The 26,892-nt window shown below is 46.6% G+C and overlaps 1 protein-coding gene across 2 annotated transcripts in view; it reads right to left on the bottom strand.

Moving 5' to 3' along the window:
* grm8a (glutamate receptor, metabotropic 8a) overlaps window positions 1-26,892 on the bottom strand; it is a 144,248-nt gene that overhangs the window by 29,557 nt on the left and 87,799 nt on the right. For both annotated transcript variants that reach the window (XM_031582567.2, XM_031582566.2), the window contains exons 5-7: window positions 26,501-26,655; window positions 25,212-25,349; window positions 9,189-9,389 (exon numbers count right to left, since the gene is read on the bottom strand). In XM_031582567.2, coding sequence (XP_031438427.1) covers window positions 9,189-9,389; window positions 25,212-25,349; window positions 26,501-26,655 — 494 coding nt within the window. The remainder of the gene's footprint in view (window positions 1-9,188; window positions 9,390-25,211; window positions 25,350-26,500; window positions 26,656-26,892) is intronic.

Here is a 26,892-nt window from a genome sequence, read left to right as displayed (position 1 = left end):
GGATGTATAAAGGGTTTTGCATTTTGTGTGAGTGGTTTTGGGATTTGTGTTTAGAGTTTTGAGGAAACGAGGCATGCTTTCAAAAAATGTGTGTTAGCAATCGAGAAAAACTGTAACACACTTCTCAGAGAAAGACACAAAACCTAATTGAATAACCATGTCAACACATTGCAGACACTTAGTAGCAGCCTACTGAAACTGCTCTCTATATTCTAAATATCGTCAGCACCTGTGTGAACTCTCTGTGCAAAACTAATCAAGTAGTTCTCAACCTCTAAAAGAGGTCAATAGATTGAAGTTGATACCAAGCATGTTTCGAGGATGCCGCCACCAACAACCTCAGACCAGGACGAGGACAAGGAAGAGGTCGTGGTAGAGGTAGAGGGGCCCCTGTCAGGGACGTGGCATTCGTGTAAGATGCTCTAATGAAATTAGCGCAAGAGTCATTGATCACGTAGTCAATCATGACCTCTCCATAAGAGAGACTGGCCAAAGGGTTCAGCCAAACCTGAGCCGTCATACTCTGGCATCAATTGTTTGTACGTTCGGCAATGACAATGACACTTTGCTGGCCTTTACAGTCAATTTACTGTACTGTGTTTCATGTATTTGCACTCTTGGCAACAACCATTTCTATACTTTTGTAAAGTGTGTTGCCACAATACAATGTACTGTAGTTTCACTAAAGTAATTTACAACGAATTCTGATTACTTTAAAATACACTTTATGTACAGTATTTATAGCCTATTACACTATTTTTACAGAATCAACACACTGGCCCACACTGGTGGCAGGGGGAGAATTGACCTTTTTACTGTATATTGAAACCTGTCATTTTGACTGCATACAGAATATACATGTAATGTGGAAAAATATATTTGTGTCAGAATGTTTGCCATTTTGTACACAGTAGAGCAAATCTAAATCAATGGTGTTGACAGGTCCTTGTTTAGAATATATTTTATAGTGTTTAGCAATACAAAAACAGAACTACAATCTTTTACTGTATACAAATTTTCAGATTTCAAATACTTTTTGACAGTATATTCCCTAAGTAAGAGTGCTCAGTGCAAAACCCAAATTGTAATGTTGGCAGTGGTAAAATAGTCAATACTGTGAGGGTGTTGCACAAAAGTTGAAGTGATGGTTACAGAGGTTGATATTGATAGCTGTAGTTTGAATTTTGTTATCCATTGTTAAATAAATGAAAAAACATACATTTTCAATTGAGCACAAATTGTAGGTTTTGATAGAAATGTTTGGTTTTGATGGGTGTGTGATGAGTTTTGAGAAGGTGGTGTCATTCTGCAAACATCATATAGTGTTTTGGTCATTTCAGCTTCTGTTAAGGGCTGTGTGTGAGCTGTTTTGAAAAAGTAAACAGTGGATGGAAAAATGTGCCAAAGCAATCGAGAAAAACTGTAGTCCAAGGATCGCACGCACAGGGCATAAGAGTACCCACTCAGAAGGTCACAGTAACATAATTTACAACACACCCAACTACGGTAGCACAACACCCCCAGCATATCCACTGTGGACATTCAACATGTTGACCAAGCCATGACACACCTAACGAATGCCAAGTTCCTTCACACACAAAGCTCAAGTGGAAAGTTTTCACCGTGTAGGCAGCGAGTTTTCTCTTTCTTTCTTCCTTCATTGTTTATGTTCTCTTTCTATCCGTCGCTTTTGCTCAGCAGGCGAGAGAATCAAGGACTTCGGCGAGCTGTGTGAAAAGACACGCACAGTAGGTGTGTGGAGGGGGGGGGGGGGGGGGGGGGGGGGGGGGGGGGCGATGAGCAAGCGGCGGCACATTTTGTATCGAGGCATTCAGCCGCCACTCAGAACATTCCACAGAATTTCACCACAAAGGCCAAGCACTTTCAATCCGACGCGCGTCACGCAGCCATGACACGAGCCGGGCCCCAGCACACGGCCCCCAGCCCACGGCTGCCATGCCGCCTCACGTCGACCATAATTTGCCATAATATTGAATGGCGGCTAAGAGCTTTTTGGAACAGCGGAATCATTTTTTTTTTTTGGGAAGATGGCTTGATGGCTTTCCCCCAACAGAGTGGAAAGTCACTAGAGCTAATGGCTCCACGGAGTGCACCTTCAAAACGAAAAAAAATCTCTATGGTCAAACAGAACAGCAAATGGCACTGGTTTCCAGTCGTCACGACGCAGTCGCGCCAAGTGTTGGTTGCCGACGAGAGAGTGGGGTTGCAGTTGAGTTCATGCAGTCAGATGTGTATAGCAAAGGCTCTACTCTACTGTTTCTGCCTCTGACGGAGGGCTTTGACAAGGATAGGTTATTTTCCATTGGCACTGATTGGAGGAGTTTATGCCCTATGGGTATAATGACGCCGATTTCATACGGGTGAAAAATAAATGGTGAACATGGTGGTGAAATGAGAACAATTTATTAATCTGAGGTTCATTCCTGACAATCATATGGCAATCAATCTTTTTTTATAGAGAGACCTATATGAATATTTAATTTTCCATGGTATATAAAACAGATATCCAATTTTAATCTCTGTATCTGTATCTATCACTATCTATTTCTATCTCAATCCCTTTCCCTTTCTATGTGATATGTTGCTCTGTGTCTCTGATTTTATCTGCATTGCAGCAGTATAATGTTTGCCTATGTGAGGTTTTGTGTGTGCATGTGTGTGAATGTGTGTGTGTGTTCCATCAGCAGCAGTTTCTGCTTGGCTTGGCTCTGTGAGTCGATCGCTGCGCAGGTGCCGGGGTCGGGCCCAGGTGGGCCATCTCACACTGCTGAGAAAGGTCAGAGCCGCACGACAGGCCGCCCAAAGGGAAGCGTCAGGAAGAGGACCCAGATCGTTACGGAGTACCCTGGCTCGGCCCGAGTTTTCCCAGGATGCTCCAGAGGCCGGGGCCAAATTAAGGGAAACACAGGGAAGCTTTTACTCCGCCAACACAAAAGGCTCCTAATTGATTTTTTTTTCATTCATCAGTGAGAGCATGAAGAGGCTTTAAAGATGGGTTTGATCGGTATAGATCTGCGGTACTGGCACACACTCATACAACTATCCACTTTAACACAACACAACACACACTCACATACAGACACTGACACACACGCATAGAATGAGTTCAATGTTTCCCCTTTTGGTTGCTGATAGGAAGAATTCCATTAATGAGCAGGGGAGTTCTGTGCTGTTTTGCCCACTAGAGACAGGCAGCAAGGACCTACAACTTTTAATAAGAAAGTTTCTTTCTTTCTCTCTCTGTCAAGCACATGCCAGAGAACAGGCCTGCAGACATATTGAACACATGCCGAATCACAAGTCCCCAAATGCTTGTTTCCTTTTTTTGTTTTATGGCGATCAAGCCGAAAGTCACCAGGCCAAAATCGATAGGGACATAGCATGCGGTCTATAAAGTGGTCGTTTCAGAGACATTACGCCAGGAGGGACGCACCAACGCTTGATAACCTAAACGTCATCAATTATAAGGACTGCTTCTACTCACCAACGAGTGTTAGTTTACTAGAGTCTCTATTCTCGCCCCTGTGGCTTGCAATACTACAAGACTCGTCCTTGTCTTTCTCTATCTACCTGTCTCTCTGTCTGTCTCTCTGTCTGTCTGTCTGTCTGTCTGTCTGTCTGTCTGACTGACTCTCTCTCACCCATCACTGACATCAAAACAGGTCAAAAGGCTGAGAAGCCACCACTATCTGACTAAAGATTGTAGAGAGTGTCAGAGTCAGATTCCATGAATTGACCCACAATCACACAGCTAACTGGCTCCGCTCACAGGTGCAGCAGCAACACATTTGTTTTCCGTCGTGTAACACGGCATGGAAAACTGGCAGATAGCTAGTGAGTCAAGTTTTTGAAAATGAAGACAAATTCTGGAGAAATGTCTCCAGCTCCAAGAGGGGAAAAAATGAATACATGAAATAATGTGTTTTTAATCGTCTGGTATGCCACATCTTCCTTCTCCAAGACAGACATAATCGCTCAATGGCAATTATGCAAATCACATAACTCGGAGGCAAACATAAGCAGCCAATAATAAATGAGCAGACTGGAGCATCAATTCAATAAATAAACAACAGGACAAGGAGTAACACGGAGCTAATAATGAAATGAAATGTCTACTGTGGTTTTAGAGAACCAAAATGAATGGTTCCCTGTCATGAAAACCTTGAGGGGCAGTGAGGAATGGCTGCCCTTTCTTGGTAGTCTCAGAAAACACAACAAATGTCAAAACAAAAAAAATATGAACGCAATCTCCCATTCAGGAGACTCTCAGGTGACCTGACCACACATACAGAAACAGAAAGCCCATCATATGTTTGTTCTTTTCATGACACTAATTAGCATTAGCCTTAGCATTGCGTCGTTTGTGGTCTTTGCATGTCAGCCATTATTACCTGATACTGTTATTTTTTCTACTTTGACATTCCAGTGGAGGTGGAGGTCATATTACACGACAAGATATGAAATATCATATGATATAAAAGTATTGGTTAGAGGGAGTTACATGCTCATCTGGGACAAATAAATAAAGTGTAGAAGGCTAGAGGATTCTGCTCTGCCCTTTCTGTGAGGCTGCCCATTTATAATGCTCTGGAACGTTCTAAATAAATAACTTCTACATGACATGGCTGGCTGTGATGGAAATTTCTGATGCCACAACATGGCGTCCCTTGACGCAGAATGGCGGGCATGTGTCCCATTTCGAACAATGAACTCTTTATGAACTGGAAAAAGATTTTTTTTTTAACCCTGTAACAATATCACACTATGTCTGTATTTCCCTGTGCCTGTTATGTGTGTATTGTCCCTGTGCCGGTTGACTTGAATGTTGTCTCTTTAAAGAGTGCATTTAAGGCTGTCCGTAAGTGTTTTGTGAGGGCACGCACCGGCATTATGTTGATATGTTTGTAAATGTTTCACTTGTTAAAACAAGGCATGAGGCAGGGGACTGACTATATATGAGACCTGGGTGGTGTGACTACAGTCATTTGTTTATTTTCTGGCACTAGTAAGATCAAGCAAAAGGATTAAACTTACATTCTAGCTGGCTGTAGTTTCTGTAAGGGAAGCGCTCCCCCACACCACAGGGCGATTATGCTGGTATTTTTTGAGAACGCTGGTCATGGCCCAGGCTGCGTAATGTTTGTGCCTGTTTCGTTTCTTGTGCCCAGGCTGCTTAATGTTTGTGCCTGTTTCGTTTCTTGTGTTTATACAGTATAACATTTCATTTCTGTTCTGATCATTTCATTTCCTGTCTTAGGAGAATTTATTTTCAGTTTGTAGTACAATGCATTTATTGTTTACCCTGTTCCTACCTGTGTAGGTGGTTTGATTATTGTCTTTAGTTTGGCATCAACTTTTGTTTTGACCTCATGTCAATGTTCATTTTCTTTTTTTTTTACATATACTGTACATTTGAACATTCCACTGTACATATATTGACACAGGTGGTTTTTGACTGGAGACAACAGAACTTGCTCCTCTTCACAATCACCACCTGTACGCCTACTGGATACCTTTTCACCTTTGGTAGCAGCAGTGGGAACCAGTGACCAGTAAGGATATGCCGGAGCGATCAACAGCAGCTCCGTAGGAGGAGTGCCGAGAGGAGAAGAGAGGGCTGTTTTGGCCAAATTTGAAATAGATGCAGAAACCTTTCGGCTGAGGTTCGGTCCAAGGAGGTTCCGGAGGGGGTAAGACATAGAGGCGAGCTGCAGGCCAGGTTCTGAGACCTAAAGAAGTGGGTCTGTCCCCGGGAGCGGTCCAAGGAGGAGATTGGGAAACTCATTATCCTCGAAGCAGTTCCTGTGGACGGTCTACCCCGAGATAGTACGCACTTGGATTAAGTAACACAACCCTCAGTCCGCTAAACACGCAGCATGAAGAGGCTTGGTAGATTCTGGGAGCAGCTAAACCTTTGTCCATCCAAAGTGTATACACTCACTAGACAACAGCTCACTAGTGTAGGAAGAGTGAAGCATACACAGGGATGTGAGTCAGAACGAAACAGCTATCATCAATTTGGTGATCGACAGGCAGGCTTATGTGCTGGAGTATCGGATGAGGCTCCTTATGGATGTCCCTGTTCTGACAGACCTTTGACAGAATAAGGGGGCTAGTGCCAGTGCTTTTGAAGGGACCAGGGCCTAGTACAATGCAGAACTGGCTACCCTGACTCAGGGCTGGGAGGAATAGGACCATTTCCAGCAGGGAAGTTGAGGAAGTCCAAGGCTAAATGCTGGTGTAGCAAGGAGTAGGCCATCAGGAGCTGTGCTCCCCTCACCACCAAGAAGAGAGTGATGGAGATAATTACCAAACACTGTTAATTACTTCAGAATATATGAATCAAGTGCTTGTATTAATAATTACCTTTTATGCTTTTCATAACAGTGACATGGCTTTTCTGTGTTTCTGTGTATATGTGTAACTTTGATTAACTGGCACCACTTATTGTTTTCTCGACCCTGAGAAGATACTAGAAGCTCAGTCGAGAACTAGATGATTAAACATTTATGGCGTCTGCATTAGATAAATCTTAAGTATATAACCCTTGTGGTTTGCGAGTATCAGGGCTTCACTTTTCATCCTTGTGTTGTGAGTGAGCCCAATTGCAATTGTTATTGAATAAATATACTGATCTACAACTTCAGAGTCCAGAAATAACTTAAGGGTGAATTTTCACCTAACAGAGCGATTTAGACCAGATTTTTACAACAGGGCGACAGTATTGACTAACCTGACGTCAAAGAATGCGTCCAACAAGGTCAGTTTGGAAGAAGCCTGTGAGCACTTGAATGTGAGGACGTGTCGGGGCCCTGACCTGCCGTTTGTGAAACAGACTGATGCCTATGAGGTTGGTCCTGGGGGCTGTGTCGCTCGAACTTCAACTTTTGTTTTGACCCTCATATCATTGTTAATTTTCCTTTTTCTGTACATACATTTGAACATTTCACTCAACAGCAGAGTACTGTGCACCTATTTGGTGCAAATCCACTCATACCACCAAGCTTGACATAGCTCTCAACAACAGCATGCGGATGGTTTCAGGATGTATAAGATCTACACCAACCTCATACCTACCAATCCTCAGTGGAATCCCACCACCAGCAATCCGCCGCGAAGCAGCCTGCCTAAACCTTGCACAGAGAGCTCAACGCAGAGCCTGCCACCTACTCCATCATGACATCAACTCAAACGACCCACCACCACGCCTACCGCTGAGAGCACCGATCTCTGCAAGACTTCGGGGTCTGCTGCATGAGGCAAATGGTCAGCCACCTGGATCCTGGACCATCACACAATGGACCAAACAGTGGGGCTCAGCCAACACTAAACTACATGGCTACATCAAAACACCGTCCACAAGGCCTGCAGGACACACCCTCAACAGAAACTCCTGGGTACGACTCAACAGATGCCGAACAGGACATGGACGCTTCCGAGCCAATATGCACAGGATGAACCTATGTGATGCTCCAGACTGCCCCTGTGGGGCCCCAGAGCAAACTGCTGATCACATCATCAACAACTGCACCAAGTACCAGTGCCCTGGCCTTCAGGCACTGTCTACCCTGAACAGTGAAGCACTAGCATGGCTCGCAGACACAAGCTTAGTCATCTAACAGTATGAAATGTATTTTGAGACATACGAATATATATATATATATATATATATATATATATATATATATATATAACATTTCACCATAAATATATGGCACAGGTGACTATATGGACTTTGTCTCCAGACAATGAAACTGTCTCCTCTTCAGCGTCACCCCCCGTGTGCCCCCTTGTTTATAAAAAGAGCAACAGTCACAGATACCTTTTCACACATTCATGTAATTTCATCATGGCCAAGACATGCAAAATTCAGCCATTGTTACACCACAAGCTGGGTATCTGCCTAAGAGTCTTAACAGTCACAATGAAGAAAATGAATAAAGCTGCAGTCTATATCTCTGAGAACTGTGAGGTCAATTGTGTTGTTTGCGTGGGCACACAGACATGTGACGGATGTGTGCTGGGTGTATTTAGGTAGGTGGAGGTCAACATGAGGGTATGGCATAATTCCATTTTAAATCACTTTTAACTTCCCAGGGACTGAAACAGGAAGACAGCTATTAGCTAAATCTGGTGAGAGGCATTTCACACCCTTTTTGACTCAAATAATCGGAATAAACTAAACAAACTAAATGGGTATTTATTATTATATGGGTTCTACGGCATGGCATTTTTCAGTATTTTAAAATTTCAGCTACAGGTACAATGTTTTCACATCACATAATTAAAATATTGACCTGATAGTGAATATTTTCAAGGACAGCAGATTAATGAGACACCTGCTAAGAATGACTCAGAGAATGACTCATTCTTTTCCACTATTCCTAAACGGACTGAATATGGCCAATACTGCTAAGTAATTCTCTCTGCTGGTGGGGTTGTGTGAATACAGCTTTCTGCCGCTGTTGGACTGTAGGCCACGTCGTTCAGTTTGTAAAATAACATGGATAGGTAGGTGTCCATAGAGCATGACTAATTAGATGGTGGGGCACTTTGATGGATGCAGCACCGTGTTAAGGAAGAGGGGGGCAAAAAAACATCATTAATCAAAATGGCATTGAATTTCCTGAAAGTAAATACACAAAGGACCTGTTGCAGATCACTGTAGCATTACATGTGACCCACTGGGGAAAAGGGAAGGCAATAGAGAGGTAATAGGTTGTAAGAAATAGAAAGTGACTTTATACACATGCAAACACAAACACACACATGGACATGTTCACACACACACACAGGCAAACATTCATACATGCATACATACACACACTCACACACAGACACACACACGCACACACGCACTTACACCCACAAAATGACTATATTATGAAAGAAACTGATTGATGCAATTAACAAATAGGTATGGAGGCATTTTTCACATATTTCACACCCAGGCATGAACACACACACTGGCACACACACACTCCCGTATAACCAACCACTGGACCACCCAGATCTATATCCGGACATCCTCTGACAAATGCCTTCATACATAAAGCCAGCAGTTATACAAAGTCAATGCCTTTTGGACGCTGATCGACGGCATTCAGCTGGTGTGCGTTCTGTGCCGTGACCGTGGTGCGGTGAATGCAGCTACACCGGCGACTCACCGTTGAAGTTGACGGCGCGGATGTAGCCCAGGAGCTCCTTGCCGTTGATGTTGCTCATCCGGGGACAGAGGCCGGGGTAGCCGAAGCACAGGTCCTTGTGCATGCGGTGGAGGGCGTGGGCCATGGAGTAGACGGCGTCCATCACAAACTGCACCTTCCCTTCCTGCTCGTAGGTGGAGTCCCGGCCTACTTTCTCCAAGCCTGTGGCAGAGGGGGACAAAACATAAGATTCATTGACTATGAGGACGAGACTGTTTAGTGAGAGTTTTGCTCTTTTCTTTTCTTTTCTTTTTGTTTGTTTTTTTTGCTTTCTTTCTCGTCTTACCATCTGGGTCACTAGGGATTTGATAATCCAGAGAGCTAATTTTAGTGACTTTTTTCTCCACTGACTGAGCACTCGAGTATGCACACATATGCATAGACAGACAAAAACACACACACACACACACAAACACACACAAACACACACACAAACACACACTCAAGACGCACTGGGATGTTGAAGATTCCCTTCAGAACGTGGAGCTGTTTGGTATGGAAGCAGGCTGTGTGTAGCCGATCATTAGCTTAATTAGCTTATCAGACCATTGAACATTCACAATACAGATGCCGTTTGCTGGGAAACTTGGCAGACGCTCCCAACAGCCGCGCATCAGTCAGTATTTAAGTTAACACAAATGTCAGCAAGGCCCACGAAAGGGATAGCAACAGTGCCACAACAGACCCCCTCGTTTCACACTGTGCACCTTTAATTTCTCTCCCTCCCTTTCGCAGACAGCCATCATGGCCACGTTTTCGCTCTCCTTCATCCTTAGTCGTGTGATGAGAGGGCCCATGTGGTCGGCACGACTCTGCCGGCCAGCCGAGCCAGGGCAACCTTCATGCCGACAATAGATAAATAAGAACATGCCGCGACATGGTGAATTAACAGTACCTGCGAGGCCTCAATCAATACGAGTGTCAGCACGGAATTAATAGGCTCCGGTAAATGAAATTCAATTCAGTTTTATGGCGGGGTGTTGCCAGCCTCGGCTCAGGCCCCCGTATGAAAGTGATGCATTTGTTCCACCGAAAAGAGACTGATTACTCGCCTCCTCCCCGGTGATGGATAAGACCCATGGTGTAGCTGGGGGGGTGGGAGGGAGGGGGTTGGGGATAGACGGGTAGACTCAGGGAAAACAGGGAAACGAGTGCAGAGTCACCGTGATTTGTAATCCTCACCACCTCGCCCGACAGGCATCCTCCACCACCTCTTTAACCCGGCGCGTGTTTGAAAGGTTAGCCAGGCAGACAGGGGGGGGGGAGGTATGTGTGTGTGTGTGTGTGTGTGTGTGTGTGTGTGTGTGTGTGTGTGTGTGTGTGTGTGTGTGTGTGTGTGTGTGTGTGTGTGTGTGTGTGTGTGTGTGTGTGTGTGTGTGTGGAAGCGTACGCCTTTGTTTTTCTTTGAGAAGTGAACTCCCGCCCCACCACACAAAACTTGACACGTCAGTTATCCGAAGCCTCATCCGCCAGAAAAATATTGTTGGCTGTTAGCAGCCTTTGGTTCAAACCAGCCATGTAATCATCTCACACAAGTCAGAACACTTGAGCTGATTGGGTTTATCTAGCGCCGCTCCCAAGGCAGGAGAGCACGTAAAGCTTAATGGAGCACTGGAAAAGCTGCTGAACCACTATTCCCTTTTGCCAGCTGACGGCAGCTGTTTTCCACAATGATGGTGGCGTGTGTTTGGGCCTCTGAAGGAAGGGAGTGAGAGAAACGGCACTGTTTGTGCGCCTATTTCTTTACATTGCATCATTGTTTTAGTTCGTGCCTCTTGGTTGGTAGAGATATGTTCACCATGTTTTGCGTGAGAGTGTGTGTGTGTGAGAGTGTGAGAGTGTGTGTGTGTGTGTGTGTGTGTGTGTGTGTGTGTGTGTGTGTGTGTGTGTGTGTGTGTGTTTGTGTGTGTGCGCGCGCGTGTACGGTAATCCCACACTGGTGCCAGTCCTCTTAGCTCTGTGATTCTTTCTGCACAACCCACTCCCTCCATCCCCAGACGCATGAGAACTGTCGTGTCTTCCTCTCAGATCACAGTGACTGATAGCATTCACAGCATGATGGTGTTGCTGTTGAAGCTGCTTTGGATTCCCTCTTTTGTCTCTACGCCCCCACCCCCACCACATATCCTTTAATTTCCTTTATTCTGTTTGTCTGTCTGTCTTTTGTTTGCTCGCACGTTTTATATATTCTCTCTTTCTTCTGAAAATTGAATATCCTCACTTTCGTTTTCTGTGTGTTTTAATAATCTCTCAGAGCACAGGCAGACAGGTGCTCCAAGTGTTTGCTCTGTTCATTTGGTGGCTGTGTCACTCGTGGTGGAGGAGGCCGATATTACTTGGGCAAACCTGGGGCAATTAGATGTCTGTTACAGCAGGTTGGAGGGATCGGAGAGACTCCCCAGAGTTCCCTCAGAAATGCAGAATCACAGTCAGGCCGTGGGGGAGAAATAGAAAGAGGGGGGGGGGGGGGGGGGGGGGAGGGAGGTAGAAAAGAGAAAAAAGAAATAGAGTAAAGAGTGAAAGAATGAGAAAGAGCAGAGGGGAGAGAAGAGAGGAAAAAAAAGAGAGTGGGAGAATGAGAGCGAGGGGAGAGAGAAAGAGCGAGAGGAAAAAAAGAGAGTGGGAGAATGAGAGCGAGGGGAGAGAGAAAGAGCGAGAGACCGGGGCTCAGTGGGCACTCTAAATAGACAAACAAAAGCAATTAGTTGGTTATCTGCGATCGCCGCTGATGTCTTCATGGCAGCCGTGCCGTGCCGTGGGACTTTAACCAATGGCGTGCATGGCAGCCGTGACTGACACGGCGTTCATGATGCCCATGTTGATGAGCCGGGGGGGGGGGGAGAAATAAAACAAAGGTGGGAAGGGGGAGAGGTCTTCTTTCATGCTACAGGCAAATTGTTTCCAATGTTATCTGTGGCTGACACTAAGGGAGAACAGGTGTTGTGTGTGTGTGTGTGTGTGTGTGTGTGTGTGTTTGTGTGTGTGTGTCTGTGTGTGTGTGTAGGGGGGGTCACTCTGGCTTATTGAGTGATTGATGACAATCCGGATGACAGACAGCTTAATGATTCGTACAAGCGTCTCAATTAAATGTCAATTAGGGGAGCAAATTGAATTCCTCCACCACCGACCCCATCGCATTTTCTCTGGCTGATAATCAGAGGGACGCCATTTTCATTTAAAGATGTAAATTAGATGAATTACTACACAATTAAAAGGGAAAAGTCTTTGCGGTTATAATTGCGTGTGGGGATTCGGAAAAAAGAATAGACAGCGCACGCTGACGGACGCACGCATTTGCTCCAGATGGCAGGAGATACATTCGAATTAACACATTAACACATTAACACATTAACATATCCCCAATTTGTCACTGATGCTGACGGACCATGCACCAACTGGCACGGAAAGAGAAGGAGCGCAGGTGTGGGGCCTGAGCCGAGGCGACCAAGGAAAGCCAGCGCTGAAGGTCACAAATCAATCCGCTCTGCACAAGCCTGGGAAGGCAGCAACAGGTGAGAAGGCTTTTCTAAATACACGAGGGAGCTGGAGAGACAGTAGGGGAGAGGAGACAGAGATAGCCCAACAGTGGGAGTCTTCACAGGGCTGTGGCTCAGCTGTCCAAGACCACAGCTGGATGGTACCCAAGGCCACCATCACCACGGAAACACAGTGCTGGATAAAATATAATGTAGCCAGAGTAGTCGACGTTGTAGGCTAGAAGCAGAGGAAAGTATTCTACATTAATTTCCTTCCTATAGGTACAATTTACTGGAAAAGTACATGTAAAGTACATGTAACGGGGTAAACGTAGTGCATTACTACCCACCTCTGCACCTAATATAATATAATGAAGTACACTTTCCTGAAACGTATTCAGATGTGAATAATTTAAGTATTTTTTTACTGAATACCAAGTGAGCAAAACACAACAGTTTAACCATTAATACTGAAATATTAAAATGAAATGATTAAGTACTTTGAATCTGATTTGTTTGTCATTACAGCTCCTAAGCAACAGTCCAAACAGTCTCATGAAATAGCACTTGATTTTAATTTCCATTTTTCATTCCAATTCTGATTGTTTCCACTTGGCATGAACATAAATGACTGTTGATTTCCTGCCTTTTCAATAAGAAAAAAAATTAAGATAGTTACGGTACAATGAGCCCTTTGCTTGTCAAACACAAGCAGAAAGGAGCCAAATTCTTCTATCACAATCTAGGCTCTTTAAAGGTGCAGTCCATGATTATAATCCATTACACTTTTAATCAAATTCAGCAACACTGTCCTCAGGTTCTTCTAGCTATCCATCCAGTATGTGCGCTCAAAAAAAGAAAAACTGGCTCAGTAAATAATCATAAATTATTCCAGCCAATCAACAACATTGTTTCGGGAGCACAAAAGGGAGGCGTGAATTCGATTTCCTCAAATATCAACATCCTTTAACCAGGACCAAGGACCTCGCCTTTAACACAACTGTAAAAGATGGAGCATCATCCCTACAGTACAATTACGTACATTTGCATTTTCAAGAACTTGTGTACAGGTCTGCTTACAGGATGCAAGCTACTTAGAAGGCCACGTGATAACAGCCACTGGCAATCCTAAGGCGAACATTTGTTTAGTTTCGTTTAGTTTTAGAGTAGATCAGAGTTGTGTCACGATGAGGCATGTGGCGGTGTATTCACATCCAGTCTCTCTGTGTTTATTATGGCGCTCGGCCTGTGAAGTTATTTCTTCAATTAGTTCCCTGCTCCTTTGCTGAATAAATGAACTAAAGCAGCATCTCGTGGCACCAGCAGCTCACGCACGACTCAAATTTATGGCGCAATCTGCCAAAACAGAAAATGACTGATCAATAACTCAGACTTGCAAATGAGGAACAAGACTGCCAATGTATATACGTGCACTGACAAGATGACTTTGGAAGCCATGCCTGGAATAATATCAATATTTTTCTATTTCATCTGTGTCATTTTTTCTCTCTCACTGCCACTTCTTGGCTGTCTGTCTGTCGCAGGCTGTCAATGTGCATTATGTATTTACTTTGTTGGGGGGAACTTGGCAAGTGGTCCCCTTTTTTGCGATAAAGTTTAGTCATGAGAAGTGGGAGGGGGAAATGTCTTCAGACAATGCCCCCAAGAATTACATTCCAGGCCTACCATTGTACAACTTCCTGAGGAGTCTCTTGAATGCTGCCTGCTGGACACACTTCCTGCGACGACCTGTCGTGGTGAAATTGCTCTGCGCCAACAGGGAGGGGGAGGAGGAGGAGGGGGAAGAGAGTAAAAAAAAGCACACATCAGGTGCTGGCATTCACTTTAGAACTCCTGTCAAAAGTTTCACCTCTCTCTCTCTCTCTCTCTCTGTCTCTTTCTCTCTCTCTCTCCCACACTGAGGCCTGCCAGACACCCACAGGGCGAGCCAAGGGGGGAGGCCAGCCTCGCTTCGCTTGGTCCAGCCGTGTTAATGCAAACCAAAGCACTAGTGCTAAGCCGCTGGGAGAGAGGGCCAAAGTTTCTCCAACTCAATGCGCTGCCCACAAACTCTCAAAACCATCTTACTCTGTTGTATTTCTTTCCCCCACCCACCACTACTCACACAAGAATTTGTCCTGTTTTCTGTCATTCCATAAAGTGATCGGGGAGAGTGGGAGAGGTGTCGGCAGCGGGAGAAAGCAGGAAGCGGACAAACAGGTGAGCGATGCCAACTGAGACGTGGCCTATTGTTCAAAATAAGACGGAGCATGAAATCGCATCGAGGGGTTAGCGCCAGGAGGGGTTAGCAGCTGCTGCCGCTGCTCCGATGTGAGCCTACCTGTGCCTCCGACACCAATCTAACAGGTCTGATCCCACCGGCACCGCCAAACAGCCCGGAGCGTCCTCCCGCAGAGAGGACAGGTAGGGAGAGAGAAGAAAATACAGATGGCTATGCCCACCTCTGCACACACACACACACACACACACACACACATGCACATAAATGTGCTCACAAACCCTGATGCACCCACACTCAAATTTTCGCCCACTGTACAAGCCTACACAAGCGCCACCAATCTGCCCACATAACCCCCCCCACACACACACACACACACACACACACACATACACTCACACACACACACACTGCCAGTGTGCTGTTGCAAGCAGCAGCATGTGACCCAATATGTGACAGGAGCCTTTTTAATTAAGGCTGGTTCCAGGTAATGGGTTATTATAATGCACGCTTTGCCAAATAGAATGGCCGCTCACCTGGATAAAATGGGTTCTCCCTCTCTCTCATTCTTTCCCGTCCTTTCTCTCCCTCTCTCATTCTTTCCCTGCCTCTCTCACTCTCCCTCTCATTATTTCCCTGCCTCTCTCTCATTCTTTCCCTGCCTCTCTCTCTCTCTCTCTCTCTCTCTCTCTCTCTCTCTCTGTCCTGTGTTCCTTGTAACAATTTCCTTTTTTGTATTTTCTCTCATCGTCATCCTCTCTGTGTCTCTCTCTGAACAGTGCTTTTGAGGGAGGGGAGGTGCGTATTCTGTGAATGATCTAGCAGCCAGCCCTGCTCCCGGAGCTCCTTAATAATTGTCAGGTTTTACTGTAATGGCACACACGACACACTGGAACACACATGTGCATATATGGAGGCGACACAGGACGCAAACGCAGGCCTGAGGTCGCGGTGAATTTATCCACTGCCTTTTCCCATCCTGGACCGTCCTTCCTCCAGGACCCCCCAGGAGCAGTGGGCAGCTTGTAAGCACCCGGGGACCAAGTGAAGTGAAATGTCCATCTTTGGTCAGGGATGGACATGTGTTCTGTTCTTTTGCTACTGTGGTGGTGTGAACCGTGGATCTGGCTGATGGGGTAAGGTTTTTAGGCCTGTTCTTGTATGCTCTTAGAAAGAGCTGTCTGCCATAATGAGTGTATGCATATGTGTATGTGTGCGTGTGAGAGATAGTGTGTGTGTGTGTGTGTGTGTGGGGTCTCATCAGACATAATCAGCGCTGTGAAAGCTCCTCAAACAAGGAAGAGTAAAGGGGTAGTGAGCCGAGAAATGAGATTTTCATTTCAGTCCCGTGCCCGTCATTCTCTCCCCAAAAATGCAAGACAAGTGCGTCAAGAGACGTCGGAGTCACCTGCACAGCTATGGCACGCTGCCAGGAACCCGGTCTCAACTCTCAGAGGAAAACCCCCCTGAGTCAATAAAACAGACAGAAAAATCCCTTGATATACTCTAGAGGAGGAAAGAACCCCCAGCAATGCCTATAGAGTTTCAATCCATACTGCACTTTCCTGTTCGATATTTCCTGTTAGCCTGCCTATGGCCAGAGATGCCAGGTTTTAATGATGGAGTCAGGAATATGGGATCAGGGGACGGGTCCGGTGTGGCCATTTCCATGCCTGTTGGTAAGAATAGCAGTCACAGTCAGATGGCTTAATAACAAACGAAACAGGCCAAAGCTGGTCGGTAAAACTGTGTTACTGAAGTTTACAGCTGTTTCTCTGAACTGAGACTAAATAAAAACGTCTGCTTTGCAACTTCTGAGTTTATCGGTTGATTAATGCAGCTCAGTTTTAATGCGCTTTGAGGGAGAGGCAATAATCAAGTCACTCTTATCAAATAAAAAACGATTTATTTTTTGTCGCCAGCCTTTGTAGTGAAGATACCACTGCTCCCGTTTTATCTGGGATGAGCTCAGACTCAAGCATCTCATCACAGTGAGAGCGGGATGATGACCTGCTATGGATTTCATCCCCTCGTGAAGATCATCAGAGGGCCAGGGAAAGAATCCAACCCCTGTCTCAGGCTCTAGACCCTCTGATGTGGGCGTTTAAGGCAATACTATTCAGGAAATTAGAACTTTGTGTGGTTTTCATAGATAACTAGTTTTGGTATCCCTTCAAATTAACCCAAAGTAAACTCTCAAAGTAAACTGCTGTCCCCAATAGCCGCCCAGGCTATGTACTACCCAGGTCGGTGTCCCTGTGTCCCTGACAATACCACCCTCCAAAAATGCAAACAAAGCTTTCTTAGAACCACATTGCCGACTATATCACCAAAAGACATCTGTTAACATGCTAGCAAGCTTTTATCAGTGCCAACTGTGCTGTTGTTGGTGTTTCCAATGTTTGTTTGTTTTTTGCAGACTTTGTAGGTAGTTATCTACTTAGTTTTGGATCAGAGCTCCTGCTGCTTTACCGTGAAAATGTGATGCAACAGCTACTTCTCGAGACGTCCAATAAAACCTTGCTCCAGGGTCTCAGTTACACTTGCGGTCACAGTTGACTTGTGATTCAGCATTCACGTTGCAGGGATTAAATATTTACAACACACGGGCACATTACGCCAATGTGTAATTACACGTTTTTGTAATGGCCTCCCTTTGTGAGGAAACACTAGAGGGAGGAAGTTATTTTGTAAGTTTTCTTCTATTTTTTTGTCGCCACCACTCCTTTTTTCAAATTAAATGAAAATGGAAATGAGCTGAGGCATTTGCATGAAACTACAGCATCACCTGGTCCCTGCGCCGAAGGCAAACATCCCTTGAGAAGCATGCATGTATTCAGAGTTAATTTAGGTTTATCAACGCAAGAAAAGAACGTCCCACTTTTGAAGAACATCAAAAGTGTCTGAGGAAGAACTTCTTGGGAATAAAAAAGATAAACTTTTGAAATATTTCTCACAAGCGGATTAAAAAAAAACTCCTCAAAACTCCTAATTAGTTTGCATATCCTTTTTTTAAGAAACTTCCATCTTTCAAGCATTCATCTTTTTGTTGGATGTCACTGTGAAAAACATGAAATTCTTTTACTGACAAAAGTGTTTTACTTGACAATACTGTCAATAGCAAAGAGATCCATACTAAGTTTACCTCAACTTCAGTGGCTTCTGTTTTATCCTCTCCTGCCACGTGAAAAAAAGACCTTAAAAAAAACCCACATTTAGCCTCCTGTTAGTGGCCCTAACTCTGATGGGGGACCTCCCATTTTATTGCCTCTGTCAGAGCCGATTCCCATTTACAGCTACGGTGGATTGGTTTAAAGTGGTGTTTGGAAATCACTTGTGGCTTGAGCAAGGCAGTGATAAATTGGAGGCTCAGCCAGGGTTTAGCCTCCAGGCTGCCTGACAACTCCATGCCTCCGAACCTTTTTATACCCCTTAAACAGGGGGGGTAGTGGAGGAGAGAAGGGGGGGTAATGCAGGTGGCATTTTTTTTTTTTTTTTAAACCATGTATGACGTAGGAGGTTTCTATTCCCATAGTGATGCTACACTAATGGTTGTACAGGTCTCTGATGTTCTGATAAATTTGACCTGTGATGAGGATGTGTTGTTGACCTGTGATGAGGATGTGCTGTTGACCTGTGCTGTTGCTCACAACTGGATGCACTTGAGAAGAAAGAAAGGAAATGAGAGAGTGGAGGAGAGGGAGGGAAGATGGAGGAAACTATCTAGCTCTTTCTAGCCATCCATTAGTGTGTCTGAGGAAGCCAAGCTCTCTCTGACTCATACGCATACACACACACACACACACACACACACACACACACACACACACACACACACACACACACGCACACACACACACACACACATAAAAAACATGCACACAAAAAGAGTCTACCAGAAACATCGAAGAGCAGGGATAGACAACACACCAAGTAAACAATCTGATATGGAAATGTTAATTATCAAATGTATTTCTGTTACAAATAAATTCACAAATTCACTACAATACCATCTTCACTCTGAAAGCCCCACTGCAAAAGAAATGATTCCAACAGAAAAAAAGGGATTTATTTTCACTTTCCTCTCTTTTAGAAATTCCACCAGAGGGAGGTATGTGGTCAGCCACAGGCTGGCTTTCCCGCTCCCCCCCCCCACCTCCCCCGCCACCCCAAAAATGGACCTTTCAGCTCCAGGGCTCTGTGCAAGGCTGGAACCAGTCATGCGAAGTTGTCCCGTCAAATATTTATGGGGCCTGTTTCACCCGCTGTCGCAGAACCTAAGCCCTACTACAGTCTGCAGGGCGAGGGGGAGGTGAAGGTGTGTGTGTGTGTGTGTGTGTGTGTGTGGGTGGTGGGGGATGGGGGGGTGTATCACAAGCTCTCTGTCTGTCTGGGGCCAAGGAGAAGTCATCGGATTGTGTCGGCGCCACTGATTGCTGGCTGCACGTTCCTGAAGCCCCGGCGTTGCATTGCCTAGCCCAGACTCCCCCGGTGTTGGGCTAATAGCATGGCTCCTGCTCTCCTGCTCTCCTGACTCGTTTGGTATGCGTTGGGCACCCTCACCTCTGTACGGGACTCTGATGAAAATGAATTGGCGTGACAATGCTTCCTGGAGCTCTGTGAGTTGCTGTGCACTCTCTGACACACACACTAACACGCAAACAAACAAACAAACAAACACACACACACACACACACACACACACACAAATCAAACACACACACACACACACACACACAAATCAAACACACACACACATACACACACACACACACACTCTAACTCTTGTTAAGAGTGCTGTAGTACTATGTCCTTGCCTAACTCCATTAATTTGGAGTGGGGGGGATCGCGACCCGGACATCATCAGTACGGAAAACAATCTGCTGCCGCCGCATCGATCTGCGGGCCGGGTGTCATAGTGACAGCGGAGCGTGGCGCGGGTGTAATTAAACCGATCTGAGCTCTTCAAGAGAATGCAGTGGGGGGGGGGGGGGGGATGGGGCGGTGCTCCTCTTCCCTCGTCCGCCGCTATGGATTGTGGGAAAACGGACAGAGCCACTGTGAAAGTGATGAGGTGTAAACCTCAAACCTTCTACCTTACACACTAACAAAAACAGAAAGAGAGATACACAACCACCCCCCGCCCGCCTCTCTCTCTCACTGTCATTCGTTCTTTCTGTCTTTTACTCTCATGACAACAGCGTCCCATCCTCCTCCATAAACTGAAGCTAATGACTGCCTCTCTCTGTAAAAGCCCCTGCTGAGTCTCCCGCTGACTCGTCTCCTGACTCATGTCTTCCTCTCCTCACATGCTGCAGCAGCCACACTCGCACAACACCACTCTACAACATCCTGACATCCTGACGTTACCTTGACACGGCTTCCAAAACGTGACATAAGGGGGAGGGACAGGGGGAACAGAACGGCGTGGGTGAAGTGGAGTTCCTGACCCCTTCCCCAGGTGTCATCGCAACCCCTCTCATGCCCTGTTCAGTGGCAGGATGCTCTCTTTTTGCGGCGGGTTGTCCGGCCGGATTATCGGTAAAGCGATCAGGCTCCTTCCGTGGAGCCCGTCCTGCTGGGTGCTGCTGTGGCTGCTGTGGCGGAGGCTGCCTGAGGTGTGCACTGACACGGCATCGCTACGGTCAGCGCTCCCTCACATTCTTCCACTCCCACTGCATCAAGTGTGTCCCCCCCCCACACACACACTCACTCACAGTCACACACACGCACTCATACTCACTCACACACACTCACTCACACACACTCACTCACTCACATACACACAGTGTAGAGTGGAGAGTGGACTCCGCGCTGCAAGGCTCCTGACAGACTTGCCATTAAAAGTGACAGACAGTGAGGTGCTAAGATGGAGAGAGAGAGGAGAGGATGACACATAAAGGAATTGGGATGTGGTGGTGTGTTTTTTTCCCCTTTCTCTCTCTCTCTCTCTCTCTCTCTCTCTCCCTCTCTCTCTTTATTTCCGCCTGAGTTGGCTGCTGCTGTGTTTACTGGTACTCTGGTCCCGGAGACTTTCCTCCAACTCTACCGAGCCGCAGAGGGATTCAGTGTGGTCACTATGCCAAAAGGGAGGAGAAAGCAGATTCTGTGTGTGTGTGTGTGTGTGTGTGTGTGAGTGTGTTTGTGTGTTTATGTAACACTCAGTTTAAGTGACATTCCCAGCTTCTAAAAACAGACGAACAGTCAACAGTCACATACACACACCAACACATGAAAAAATATTGTGGCAGAAAGTAAACACATTACCCAGGAATGAAAAAAGACTCTCTCACACACTCTCTCTAACACACACACACACACACACACACATACTTACTCACATCTAGTTATCTCCCCCTCTCTCGCCCGAACCCACACACAAAACGACACAGCGTGTCTGGGGGCGCTGCTGCTGATTCAGCCGTTTGTCCGTGAACGCGGTCGCTCCGCACACAGGGTGGCAGGTGCCGAGAGAGATGCCAGTTGCTGGCTGCCCTTGTTTTGTGGCACCGAAAAATGCCTTCACAGCCCTGACCACGAGATCTACACACAACTGCCTTTCCCTACCGAGTAACACATAGCAGTTGAAGGCAGGTGTGATAACAGCAGGAAAGGAAGGAAAGAAAGCCCATGTATTTTACTGGCTCTTTAGCAAGTCTAGCAACTCAAAATGGTGGGTCTAAGCCTTCTGCAGTGATGAGGTCTTTCTGGAAATCTTTCCTATTTTGTTATTCCCTCTCCAAGACAGACAAAAAAAATCAGACCCACCTCTGCCACCTAAATATTCTCCCACCCAGGTGCCCCATCCCCCACAACCCCCTCATTGACGTCCTTTCAGAAAGGAACTGCAGTCGTGCTGAAATGATTGCTTGCAAATAAAGACGGCGGCTGATTTGATCTCTGTTAGTGCCACATGACGGTGTTCGATACAATCCGGTCTCATTACGTGAACATTGTGTGTGGGTGTGCACGTGTGTGTGCGTGTGTGTGTGCACGTGTGTGTGTGTGTGTGTTTGGCATAGCAGCATGCGGCACATTGGTTGACACCCGAGGGCATGCTGCTCCCTCCATCAGCCCCGGCCCTGCGTGATGATTGGTCCCTTGTGCTTGTCAGTTGGCGCGGCAGTGCCTTGTGTTGTGCTGCTGAAAGAGCTTTCTTGTAAAAAATGTGTGTGTGTGTGTGTGTGTGTGTGTGTGTGTGTGTGTGTGTGTGTGTGTGTGTGTGTGTGTGTGTGTGTGTGTGTGTGTGTGTCAGGGGTAGAGAAGGGAGTGAGAAGAGGCGAGGCGCACAGCGGTGGCGTAATTATTCTCATTACGTCAAGCGTGCCCTGTCACAGCCATGACAGTCCCCATCTGATGAAGAAAAGGAGGAAGGAAAACCCCACTCCCTCAGCCCCCCCCCCCCCCCCCCCCCACACACACACACACACACACACACACACACACACTCACACACACACACTCACACACACTCACACACACACACACACACACACACACTCACACACACTCACACACACACACACACACACACACACACACACACACACACACACACACACACACACACACACACACACACACTCACACACTCGAATATGGCCGTCTCTCTCCCCACAGGTCTCACTCAGTATTCATCTACTCACTTTTCTTCCCCTCAGCAGTTTGGGAAGGGAAAAAGGGCCACATTGCAGCGACCACAGTCTCACAGTTGGGGCTTATTTCTGAGCCGCATAACAATGGCATCATTCAGCATTTCCCTGTGTATGTGAGTGTGGCTGTGTATGTGTGTTCAAAACCCACAAAAAACACTACAAGTAAGTGCATCCCCAATGCGAAAACAACATGCAGATCCATAAACATTAAGAATATGGTTCTCCTGTTGCCCAGAGGGGATTCTGGGGCTTAAAGTAGTTCAGCACAATGCCTTTTATTCTCTTCCCCCTCTCCCCCTCTCTCCCGCTCCCATCTTCTCTTGTACCCTTGTACAAATTATCACAGGAGAAATGAAATAAAGCCGTCGGCCCGCTGGCCGGTCGCCGTCATCCAATGACTTTTTTTTTTCGTTGCGAAAGTGAGCTCAATCCGCGTGGTGCCCTCGGCGGCCCAAATCAGATTCGGAAAACAACAGCGCTGAGAACAGTGCAGTCGGACAGCCCCTGGCTTCTTTCATAAGATAGAGCACTTGTCATAAAGATGAAAAATTGTATTGCATGTGTGTATATGTGCGTGTGAGTGTGTGCGTGTGTGTGTGTGCGTGTGTGTGTGTGGGTGTGTCAAAGAGTGACAGAGACAGTGTGTGTGAGTGAGAGTCTGTTTATTCATATCTCCAAGAGCTAGTTTTCGCAAATTGCACTCTGTCTAACTTCTATTCCATACCATACATAATGGATAAGACGTAAGAGCACTTGCCTCTACATAATATCACATTTTCCACTTACCCACTATCATGCCGTCTGGAACACAAATACAAAAACACACAAACACGCAAACACACGCAGCTTTAAATCTGAACCATCCTAAAACACATTAACTCTGTCCTTGTCACCGTGGCTACAAGTCACAGAAGCTGCATCTCTCCTTGAAGCTTCCCAGTGCGTCAATGAGTTCCCCATGCTGAAGTCTATGGCGTGCGTGTCTTCAGCGCACTGGCACAAACATACCACAATGGCCATTCTGCTGGAAACATCCCCTCAGGCAGGCCGTAACGCTTCCGTATAGGGCAGCTATGCCACTGTGGCACCACTGACGCCAACATATCAGTGGCAGAGGTCGCTCGTTTTGTCCCTGTCCGCTTTGTTCCTGGAAAACTAACATGGCAGCGAGCTGACTGCTGCGCAGTCTTTGTTTGACCTCCTCTCTGTTTCCCTCCGGTAAACAGGCCGACATTTCGGTCTTGTTTCACAAAACGGGCTCAGCTCAGCTGGCTGCAGTGTGGTTCAGGTAGATAAGATCCCTTTTTTTCCTCTCCTCGCTGTTCTCGCTGTGTGTCACACACTGCCGGAGGGAAATGCTCACACACACACACACACACACACATACACACACATCAAACACACACACACACACACACACACACACACACACACACACTCAGACATAGACACACATGCACTCTCTCCGCACATTCTTCTCTCTCTCTAGCTCTCTCTATTTTTTAGGCGTTCTCTCTGATTCTATGTCTGCATTTCTTATTCCTTCTCTCTCTCTCTCTGTATTTCTCCTCTGAGTGCATCATAGTCTTTTTCATTCTCCTTCTCCCCCCCCCCCCCCTCTAACTCTTTCACTCTCTTCTCCCTGTCTGTTTCTCCAAATCTCCTCTTCACTCTAACTCTCACTCTCTCTCTTTCTGTCTATCCTCTCTTCTCCTCAGATCCCCAGCTCCCAAATTAGCTCCCTGACTCACTGCCTCCTGCTCCCCGGCCGGCTGTCTGTCTGTCTGAGGCATGTGCCCTCCGCCCATGAGAGCGCTCTGTGGTCCAGGGACAGTGCATGAGCCCTGCTTGCACTCAAACACATTGTCCTGTCCCCCCCGGGGCTTAGCATGATGACGAACGAAGAGGAGGATGATGGAGTGAAGAGAGCAGGTGAGAGACCGAGAAATACTGATAGACAGGAAAAACAGGAGGAACAGTATGATGAGAGAGAGAGAGAGAGATGATGGAAGAATATGGCTGGGCATAGCAATGACAACTAGCTTTTTCTATTATTTCTCTCTCATCATTTTTGCCCATGCCCTGTCTCTCTCTCCTCTCGTGCATTTCGGGGGACCTTTAGGAGGAGTTGGAACGCGGTGCGGTGCGGGCACGCAGCGAGGTGTGATGGAATCAGACACTGGAAAGAGTCCAAATGTTGTCTGGGCATGGACTAAGGGGCTATGCGCGCGTCGCCATCGTTTGCTGAGACAACTCATGCGAGAAAGGTTCTTCACTAACGCCAGACTGCCTACAAACTGCTGTCACCGCAAAAAAAAAAAACACACACACACACACAGACCACCCTCCCCTCCTCCCCCCGTTCATCTTCCATTCTTTGCTTTTCTTTTATCATTCTCTTTATTAGACAAAAAAGGAGAAAGGGAGCCTTTTCCACCTCTGTGGTCTTTGTGCCTTGGTTGCGTGAGAGTGCGGTGTGGTGTGGTGTGTGAATTATGGATGACAAGGGCCATCTCTCCACAGTTCAGACAGGGTACAATCACAGTCAGCTCTCTCTCTCTCTCTCTCTCTCTCTCTCTCTCTCTCTCTCTCTCTCTCTCTCGCTCCACTCTACCTGTGCACTTCTTGGGGCTTCCAGGTCGCTTGCCGTGCATGCCCAGCTTGCAGTTGAAGTTCTCCTCCCAGAACTCGGCGAACCACACGTTCCTCCTGTTGTTGGACAGAGAGCGGCTCTTGAAGTAGCGATCGAAAGCTGGAGGAGGACCGGGGGATGGGGTGAGGGGTGCAAAAGAGTGAGAAGAGAGGAGAGAGAGAGAGAGAGAGAAAAAGAAGAGAGGAGAGGAGAGAGAAGCGAAAAGCATTGGCCATGAGTTCACGCCATCCCTCCTACTCACAGCAAGAACAAAAGAAAAACGGGGGGGAAAAAGAACAGTCATAGTTCATGCAGTCTATGTACCAAACTGAACCTCCCCTAAGGATACAATTATCTAATGTGTTCTGTCAAAAGGCGTGCTAATTGAGGACATATTCCCGAGATGTACCACAAGAGAATCGCCTATGTCACTTTGTGTGCGTGAATGTATGTGTGTGTGTGTGTGTGTGTGTGTGTGTGTGTGTGGGCGTCTCATTGCCTGAGCTTGACTGTGTGTCTGACTCATTATGGCCCCAAACACTAAGTCTACTACAGTAGCTGCACACAACTACTACACGGCCACCCATAACCCACAGCTCAGTGGGAGTGCGGGAGATAACAGCACCCTTCCTGATCTGGGTTCTAAGTCTGGGTGGAAAGGGCAGAGTCGCTCAGGGAGCGGTCGTGCTCTTCAAGAATACCAATAAGAGTAGCCTTTAAAAGACCTCTCTCGCGCTCACACTCTCTTTCACTCTCTCTCTTTCTCTCTCTCTCTCTCTCTCTCACTCTCACTCTCCCCCCTTTAAAAGACCTCTATCGTGCTCACACACTCTCTTTCACTCTCTCTCTTTCTCCCTCTCTCTCTCTCTCTCTCTCCCCCTTTAAAAGACCTCTCTCGCGCTCACAAACTCTCTTTCACTCTCTCTCTTTCTCCCTCTCTCTTTCTCTCACTCTCCCCCCTTAAAAAGATCTCTCTCGCGCTCACACACTGTCTTTCACTCTCTCTCTTTCTCCTTCTCTCTCTCTCTCACTCTTTCTCTCTCTCCCCTGGAGTAAAAGGTCTTTTCCAGTCGTGCGATAACACGTATCAGGAAGCGAACACCCAAGAGAGCATGAAGGTGACGTCTTCTTCCCCCCTCACCCCCGACCCTTTCCCTTCCCTTCTCTTCCCTTCCCAGGGTCACACACACACACACACACACACACACACACACACAGAAACACATACACACACACACACACACACACACGCGTTCTGGGAGGCCTCTTACCGTCAACGGAGGCGCGCTTGGGCAAGATGGTGATGGCGCCCTCGGCCACCTCCTCCTGGCCCACCACTGGAGAGATTTTAGAGCCCCAGCTGTCCGAGCCCACCCACAGGAAGTGACCCGTGTGATTCCTGCGCCTGGCGGCATCCAGGACCCGTCTGTGCGGAGGAGAGGAAAAGAGGAGTAGAAGACGAGGAGACGAAAGAAAGAAAGAAAAAAGAAAGGAAAAACAGATAAGAAAATGAATTATTCATCGTTTCACTGCTACAGCTGTCACAACATGTCCACCCAGTGAATGCATATAAGAGACTGCACTGATTAATTTAAATCTAAAATAACAAGCTAATATTCACCACCTCTACATCTTATGAACTTTTCAGCTCTTGGTGTTTTGG

The sequence above is a fragment of the Clupea harengus genome, chromosome 16, assembly GCF_900700415.2.
Source record: "Clupea harengus chromosome 16, Ch_v2.0.2, whole genome shotgun sequence".
NCBI classification, from domain to species: domain Eukaryota; kingdom Metazoa; phylum Chordata; class Actinopteri; order Clupeiformes; family Clupeidae; genus Clupea; species Clupea harengus.
The sequence above is the reverse complement of the archived record's forward strand: the minus strand, read 5'-3'. Positions and strand labels throughout refer to the sequence as shown.